Source organism: Rattus rattus, chromosome 9 (assembly GCF_011064425.1).
Source record: "Rattus rattus isolate New Zealand chromosome 9, Rrattus_CSIRO_v1, whole genome shotgun sequence".
NCBI classification, from domain to species: domain Eukaryota; kingdom Metazoa; phylum Chordata; class Mammalia; order Rodentia; family Muridae; genus Rattus; species Rattus rattus.
In genome coordinates, this window is record NC_046162.1 from 39526536 (window position 1) to 39535576 (window position 9041).

General features: G+C 43.2%; 1 protein-coding gene across 1 annotated transcript; it reads right to left on the bottom strand.

Moving 5' to 3' along the window:
* Positions 1-328: 328 nt before the first annotated feature.
* Positions 329-1291, bottom strand: LOC116909496 (olfactory receptor 2T29-like). The gene has a single exon (XM_032913101.1). It carries the CDS (start codon positions 1289-1291, stop codon positions 329-331), a length of 963 nt encoding a protein of 320 aa, XP_032768992.1.
* Between the last annotated feature and the right edge of the window lie 7750 nt (positions 1292-9041).

Below are 9041 nucleotides of genomic sequence, written 5' to 3' on the forward strand. Positions count from 1 at the left end.
AATGTTCCATTACTGCTTGTTATGAACAAAAGGGACATACTCCAGGAATACCAGCTTATACATTACACACAAGAGAGAAGGGAATGAGACCCCTACAATGCTGTCAGTGCACACAATAAGCCCATTTTACTGAGTCAGGGCCCGTTTCTCATAGAATGCCCTGATAAACTAGGCACAGAAAATGCACATTGCTACAAGATAGAGTTCCTTAATGACAGATAGAAAGCATCATGCTATAGGGCGTGTCACATGTGCAGCCTGCAACTAACCTCAGCATGGAACAACAACATGTAGATACAAAGACAGGAAACTATTCTTTAGAAATTACTTACTTTAAAGTTTCTCGAAGGAGGGGTTTCACACCTAAGAATTTCTTCATAGCCTCTGTGACATTCTTATTCCTAAGGCTATAGATTAGTGGGTTCAACAGAGGTGTGAGTATGGTGTAAAACACAGACACCACCATGTCCTTCTCAGAGGTGTGGAGGGAGGCAGGGAGCATGTAGGTGTAGATAGCAGCGCCATAGAAGAAGATGACCACAGTCATGTGGGAGGAGCAGGTGGCAAGGGCCTTCTTCCTGCCCTCTGCTGAGTTCATCCTGAGAACAGTGAGGAGGATGGATGAGTAGGATCCTGAAATGACTGTCACAGGGATGAGAAGCATGAGCACACAGCACACATACATGAAGGTCTCATAGAGCCAGGTATCTGAGCAGGAGAGCTTTGTCACAGCAGGAACCTCACAGAAGAAGTGATGGATCTCCCGAGATCCACAGAATGGGAATGTCATGGCGAAAGGGGTGAACATGAAGCCATCTAAGGATCCCAGGAGCCAACAGACAGACAACAGAAGGAGACACACCCTGTAGTTCATGAGGACAGGATACCGGAGTGGATGGCAGATGGCCACATAGCGGTCATAGGACATGGAAGCCAGAAGGAAAAATTCAGAACCTGCTAGTGTCAGGTAGAGAAACATCTGCATCCCACAGGCAGCACCTGAGATCCTGTGGTTCCCTAGCACCTGGTCCATGAGCATCTTGGGCACAGTGACAGAAATGTACATCATGTCCATGAGGGACAGTTGGCTGATAAAAAAGTACATGGGTGTGTGGAGGTGGGTGTCAAAGAGGATCAGCAGGATCAGGAGGGCGTTCCCAGACAAGGCCATCAGGAAAACCACAAATATGACCCCAGCAAGCAGGGTAGGGTGTTTGGATTGACTGAAGAATCCCAGCAAGGTGAAATCTGATGGTCCAGTGTAGTTGTTCATCCAGGTGGTGGGGTCCATGGGTGTCTCCTAGGCAACCAGTAAGGTTTTGGGATTAGTGTCCTAGAAATATGTGCTCAGTGATTTGTGCCTTAACCTTCCTGTGATAAGTTCCCTGGGCCTGGAGATCTAGGATTGCAAATTAATTCACATCTTGGTCAGAAGCATTAGTTATTGAAGGTAAATTTCCAATATTTCAAAGTCATGAACTCTCCCAACGAGAAATAATGTCTTCTCTCAAGTACTACAGGCTTGAGAAAGCTGTCTCATGCTAACCCCACTGGGGATTCAGTGACAAAATGTAAAGTCAAAATTATGTTGAAAAAAATTGACCTTAAAATATGAAATAAGCCTTGGCCTTTATGGTTTAAGGATGCAATTGAAATCTTTAAGACTGAGGTATATTTCATATAAAAATATTTTAAGGTAATAAGTTAAAGGAGACATTTCAACCAGGTGGTCCTCCTTAGTCCCCAGGATCTGGACTCTCAGAGTTTCTGTGCTGGCTGGAGAGAGCCTCCCCTTCACACAAGAAGGACCAACGCTAAGAACCCTAAGAGGCTTGGGGCAAGGAACCCACTAAGTGATCAAATACTGCCACCAGTCCAGATATCACTCAATCTAGCAGTCCTCCATCTGAAATAACACTGTCTGTCTAAATAATGCTGCTGAGATGATGGTACTGCCACCACCAATGATGAAGATGCCGATAAACCTCGATGATGACAATGACAACGATGACACGGATGAAGAAGAAGAAGAAGAAGAAGAAGAAGAAGAAGAAGAAGAAGAAGAAGAAGGAGAAGGAGAAGAAGAAGAAGAAGAAGAAGAAGAAGAAGAAGGAGAAGGAGAAGGAGAAGGAGAAGGAGAAGGAGAAGGAGAAGGAGAAGGAGAAGGAGAAGGAGAAGGAGAAGGAGAAGGAGAAGAAGAGAAGAAGAAGGAGAAGGAGAAGGAGAAGGAGAAGGAGAAGGAGAAGGAGAAGGAGAAGGAGAAGGAGAAGGAGAAGGAGAAGGAGGTGATGAGGCTGAGACAATGATGATATCTTTGCCTTCCAATTTTGCAAAGGTTAATTAAAGCAAAACAAGAAAAGTTCTATTTTTCAATATCCCAAGATAAAAGTGGATGAGCACACACACTGTTAGAGAGTTAAGAACTCGCTATCCTGGATAGCCATCTCAGAGATATGTAATATGATTGTATTATGAGATACAAGATTTTGTTCTCTAGTTTAAATATTGTTTAAGGATTTAGTTTTCAAAAAAATATAAGGAAAAATATCTGCAGATAAGGAATGTATACGCCAAATTCAGAATTAGTATTTGAAATTTTCTGTGTCTTAAGAAGTATGCTTATTTTGTTTAAATGTAGAAAAACAAATGTGTGGGCAGGGCAGAAGAACATAAATGTGTGTTGGATAAACATTTCTATGAGCAAAGAATTTATAAGCACATATGCATCTGTATATGTATAAAAAACATATACATATAAATATGTGTATATAAGTATATGTATTTAGCCCTGATTAGCATAGTTAGTATAAAAGTTCACCCATGTAGGGTCTCAGCCTCTCCTAATTTAACTCCTCATGTTCCCACTGTGCGCTCCAAATCTGTAGGATCAGAGGTGACTGTGGATGCCAGACACCATCATCTGCTTTGTTGGTCATCACGATCTCTATCTCTTGGAATCCAAGAGTCAGAGAGAAGTCTGGGTACCACTGAGATGCTTCTGGCACGAGCTCCAGGCTCCCTGTGCTCCATCGCTGAGAGCTGGACTCTAGGTAAGATTCTAAAACCTGCCAAGGAGACTTTAAACTTGATGGTGCTTAAAGAGGCTTCTGCCAGCCTATAGAAGACAATATGTACAAATGAGGAAGTGAAATGTTTAAAGGGCTGCAGAAACAAAAGCAACAGGTACAAGGTTCACCTAGCCTTTCTGAAGTCAAACAAAACTTAAGCCATGATTCTGGAAACAGACCGAATTTTTTTCAACCTAAAATTCCTTCGATATATTTAGTGTGTGTGTGTGTGTGTGTGTGTGTGTGTGTGTGTGTGTGTGTGTGTGTGTGTTTCCTGCTTGTATGCATGTGCACTACATGGGTCTTGGTGCCCAATGAAGGGAAGAAGATGCCAGACCCTCAAGAACAGCAGTTACAGGTGGCCGTGTGCTGACATGTGGGTGCTGAAAGCTGAACCTGGGTCTGCTGCAAAAGCAACAAATGCTCTTAATTACACAGCCGTCCCCACCAGCTACTCCTGTCAATCTGTTGATATCTAAAATGGTAAATGTTAAGTTCTGGTCATTCTCACCAACACAGAGAAAATATCTCCTCTCCCCGAGAAACATTTAGCTCTGGTTACAGGGCAAGGGGAATTCAGAAAAGCTGCCAACTGCAGAGACCTTTGCACCATGGTGAGAGTTTCCTGAACTTACCCTGATACCTGGCTGCCAGAAAGATTTAGTGTTCCCACTGTTAAATTGGAGTTCCACAGTAAGACACCCAGGGCAATAGGAACACGGTCTCTGGATCACACATGGTGATTGCAGCCTGTTCAACCCTGTCCCTCACTATCCAGTTTGCAACTCCTGTGGACAGCCAGATGCTGCTTCACCACACTGGAGGTTATTAACAGGTAGCCCCTGCACTCACCAGTATAGTCACCACAAGCTACTGGAGCCAGCAGCACACAGGTGTGCTCTTCAGCCTTCCTACAGCACATCTCCCAGGAGCCTGAGTTGCCTACTTACCTTATTTTCTTCATTTACAAAGGGAAAACTCAGATTTCAGAACGTGTGCCTAACAGGAATAAAAACAACTGGCCATCAGATGTACATTTGACCTTAGTGGAGACATGGGGTAAGTTCCTGCCCTGGTTCTCTTAGAAGCCCCATTTCTGCTCTGTTGTCTACTGCTAAGTCTAGACAAGTCCCTGCACCTTTCATCACAGAAAAGAGAGGATGAGGATATAATTCTTTGTATCACTGTGACCCTCTGCAAGCTTCCAGTCCCAAGACAGCTATTGCATAACAAAAAGGTAAGTTAAGGAAGTAGCATACATGTCCTTCTGTTCCTGGATGGCTGTAAATAAAACATGTTAAATCTGCTGCATTTAATAAATAGTATTTGATGATTTTGGAGGAAAATGAATTTAGTTCTCTGCAGAATAAAAAAAACAGTAGATGAAAGTCAAAGTAATACTGCCAAGAGCTGATAGAAGATTCTGAATGATAGAAGATTCTGAAAGCAGATATGAAAGTCAAGAGTTGTGATTCCTACAGAGTCTCATGCCAGCTCCAACTCACCCCAGATGCTGCTGGCAGCATTGGCCAAGTGGACCCAGGGCAATGGCTGCTTAAGTGCAAAAAGAATAAGAAGAAAGTGATGTCATCCCTGGCTGGACTTTGCTCACTAAGGGATGGTGTGTAGGTGTGGGTTTATAAATAATCATCCTTTGAGACTTTGAAGATGTAATTAATAGAGCTAATAAAAGCTGACAGATATCTCCACTGCACAGCTGTGATTTCATCTTTGTGTTTTTTTTAATTCTAGACTTGAAAAAATGGAATGGTAATGAGAGTTATTAATGATTTGAAATTTCCACATTGCAAATAGATCTCAAGCATGAAACACACAAATTAGCTAATGCATGCCTATAGGATAGACTTGGTCACTTGGAAGTTTGGTTAGTGTTCTCTCTCTGTCTCTCTGTCTCTCTGTCTCTGTCTCTGTCTCTGTCTCTGTCTCTGTCTCTCTCTCTCTCTCTCTCTCTGTGTGTGTGTGTGTGTGTGTGTGTGTATTCATATAAACTTCCAATAGTGTTCACAAGTGTGGATGCCAAAGTTTGGAATTGAGCTGCTCTGTCAGAGGCCCTGCCTCTTAGTCTCTCCATCATGTTCCTGCTCCCCAGCCCATCATCCCTGTGGTCCCAAGTCAGTCACAAGCCATATTCTTTAAAGCTATTTGTTTCGCTTTAAATAGTGACATGCAAATTACATAAGACTTTACAAGAACTAAAGGCTTCAACAAAAATGTAAATATTTATATTACCATCAGCTGACTAAATCCGTAGTCTTAAGACACCACACACTTTGATCACAGGAGATGGAGAAGCCAAGCTGTACTCACCGGGAGTCTTGCTCTGTGCTAACTAGCTTTCATGGAACCCTGAGGGGTCATGTAGTCTTTGAGTCCAGATAAAGAGCAGCTTCTATAAGGCAGCTTCTGACACTATAGGCTAAAACCCCCTGGTCTTTACTAACATGATTTTTCCACGTCTTGCGAGCAATGTGTGAGTTTCTTCCACACTGGGATGTCACCATCAAGGTCTAGAGGATAAACAAGAGCAACAGCAGTAGCTGACTTTGGTTTGGAGTGTGCTGGACTTTGTCTCCCGACAAACAACTCAAGATAAGACAACCCACACCCAAGCCTGGGTTATGTGGCAGTCTGTCCCCTGAGGAGAGCACATGTATCTGTAAAAATTCATAGAGAAGACTGTCAGGTTTCTGCATGACCTTTTCAAATGTCCTTAGTGTTAGGGGATCCCTTCTCTGTCCTCATTCTCATCCTTTCCCTACTTCAAATTCCTTCCCAGTTATTCCTTCGCCCTCATGTCACTATCCCCTACTGTCCCCGTGTCTTAGTATCTTAATCTCCCTTCCCACCAGTCAGAACTTCCCCATTTCCAGTATTTGACCTTTTCTTCTACTTAAACACACACATTGAAAGATTCACCAATAAGATCTACAGATGAGTGAGATCCTGTGCTGTTTGTTGAAAACAAAATTCATACACCTGTGAACCAGTCACATCTCGCAATCCAAGGACATGAACACAAACCCATGAGGCAGGTCTTGAGGGAAGTGTCCTCATGAAGTCTGTAATATATGGGTGCTCAGCACACAGAGGACTGGCTGCCCGAGGGATGGCCACACACACACACCTGGGTCTGCCCAGTGAATGGGGTCCTACACCCATGTCCTTCTGATCACTTGGAACTACAGGGGAGAAGAGGCTGCCACACACACCCAGGACCTCTCTGTGTGACACAACCCTTAGGGTGAAGGCTTCATGGGCCTCAGATTCATTTGGCGACATTATATTTGATACGTTTTCTGTGTAATCATTACATAGAGTATAGTTCCCAGGTATAGAAATCCATCTTTGACCCTTAATCCACAGAGATCCGTACTCAGTTCATACCTCACGTTAAAATAATCCTCAAAATAAGTTTGATTTCCATTTGGGCACAGTGGTTTTTGTATTCTAGGGAAGTGAACCTACAGACTCTGGTCTGTTGGATAAAGCACAGTTTTATGTGAGTTAGAGTATGACATGGTCTTGAAATGTAACACATTTACTACGAGTTATGGTCGTTATGACCACAGACATGAATTCTGCTTTAAATCTTTCTTAAATTACAGATAGATAATAAACCTCAAATCTCCAGGCCCATGGAACTCCTGTCAGCACAGTTAGCTTGAAGGACACACCAATCGGCAGTCCTTCCGTGGTCACATGATGCTAACCCAAAAGCATGCTTGGTTGCTGAAAAGACACTGACAGACATCATCACCTAATGAGTAACTCCACTGGACAGTCAGATTTCACCCCTGTGACATCTCCAGTCCAAACAGCCTGCCCTACTTGTTGGGGTCATATTTCTGGTTTTCCTGATAGCCTTATCTGGGAATGTCCAGATCCTGCTGAAACTCTCTGACACACACACATCCACACACCCATGTATTTTTTTTATCAGAGAGCTGTCTGCCACAGACATGATGTACATTTCTGTCACTGTGCCCAAGATGTTCATGGACCAGTTCCTGGGGAGCCACAAGATCTCAGCTGTTGCCTGTGGGTTTCCTCTGCCTGACACTAACCAGTTCAGATTTTTTCTTCTGGCTGCCATGTCTTATGACTGCTCCATGGTTACAGTTCCACTTAGATGCTTAAAAGCACACTGAGAGCCAAAATCGACATTTATTTTTCTGTTAAGCCTTGGTCATTTTGACTAAGCAGGAGCCCCTGAATATTTTGACCTTTTTTTTTAGCTACTTGTCCCATCAGTTGGGGATAGATCAGGGTCCTTCTAACCACAATTTTCTTTGGAAGCACTGAGAGAATGTCCCGCCTCCTTAACTCTCTTCTTTGCAGAACGTATTCTGATTGGTCTTTACCCTGTGAAGCACCAGCAGCCCCTTTCTACAAGAGGACAGGTGATTCAGTAGAAATGTGGGACCTTTAAAAGGTGCCTCACAGCCCCTTGGAAGCTAGATGACTTTGAAGGGCTAGAGTAAAATCATGGCCCATTTAATCCCTCTGTTCCCATCAGTATAGGCCTCTAAGTATGGCTGATCAACACACAGATGCTCAGTTAAAATACATCTATTTTATGCTTAAATACCTTTCTGCATGAGAAGTACCCACTTTTTCTTTATTAAATCAGCTCTGAAAGAGGCTGTCCAAGAAAAGACCAAGAACTTCAGAAGACTCCAATGACTTCAATGAATTCTTCATTGAACTTGGATCTTAGAATTTTGATTAACATCACTTAATGGTCCTTACAGCTCATCATCTACATCCCTAACGTAAGTTACTCAGACCCTCTGTGACCCATTTAGGTTCTTAAGCCTTGTATTTATTCTTTGCACTCTGGAAGCATTTAGCCATCTTAGTTTAGACCTAAGTGTAATTACATAGAAATCATATTAAGGAAAACTCTCTAATATTTGCTTCTCTGGGGACAAATGCACAAACAGAAACTGAATTCTTATTTTCAGTGATCCTGATTCTGGGGACAACAGTGATAGGGTAGAATACCCGAAAGGAATCAGAATTAGAATCAGGCATCGTTGGTTCCAGGAACTGCCACCAAAGCTACAAATGTGACATTTGTGGACCTCACTAAAGCCATGAAGAGCCATACAACATTTTGAATGCAAAGGAATGAGGACAGCTATCAAATTATCTTCAGGAGGCCTGTGAGGTGCCCAGAGAGCAACAGCATGTTTCCCACAGTTCTCTGTGTTGGCCACAGACTGCACTGTGCAGAAACTTCTGTTATTTTCATTGCTGTATTCATTGAATTCCTATGATTCCTCCACATTGTAGCATTTGCTTATTGCTTCTTTATTACATAGGACTTGATCATAGGATGTCACATATTTTTATTTATCTTCTCCATCAGAGATCTTCATGAATCAGTTTCCAGGACTCTACAAAGCTTTCACCTTTCAAGCAGGAGAAGTTCATGTAGGACATTAGTCACACAAGAATGAGGATCTCTAGGACAAGCTGGTGACATTGGGGTGGAATTTTGACTCCTTGACAACTCTGTGTACCCCTCCCTGTGCATTAGATGCTGGATACTCTGAAGCTACTGGTGGCCCTGACACCATGCAACACCTGAGATAACTGTGTCCTAACAGTCCTCTGTCACCTTTGTTAGGTGCTGGACAGAGCCTAGAGACTCACACAACCTAAGCTGTCACCTGCATTTGATATAGCTGCCCCAGCCCAGAAGCCATTGCTTTCCCCATCACCTGCCAATGCCCCACCAAGGACTGCACTCAAACTAAGTGTGGAAGGAGTCAATGCACTGTTCCATTTGGGGCTTGAGAGGGCTGAGCTTAGGGGGTGACTGGGTTGACAGAGGATATTGTGTGACTAGAGGATAGCATGGAAGAGTGCCATGAAGTTGGAAAGGTATCAGAGACCTTTAGCATTCAGAAAAAGTTGGGGGCAATTTGGCTGTAAGATCAAGAGTGT

What these genes read in the sequence shown, in the direction of transcription:
- LOC116909496 (XM_032913101.1), bottom strand. Translation starts at nt 1,291, where the DNA reads ATGGACCCCACCACCTGGATGAACAACTACACTGGACCATCAGATTTC.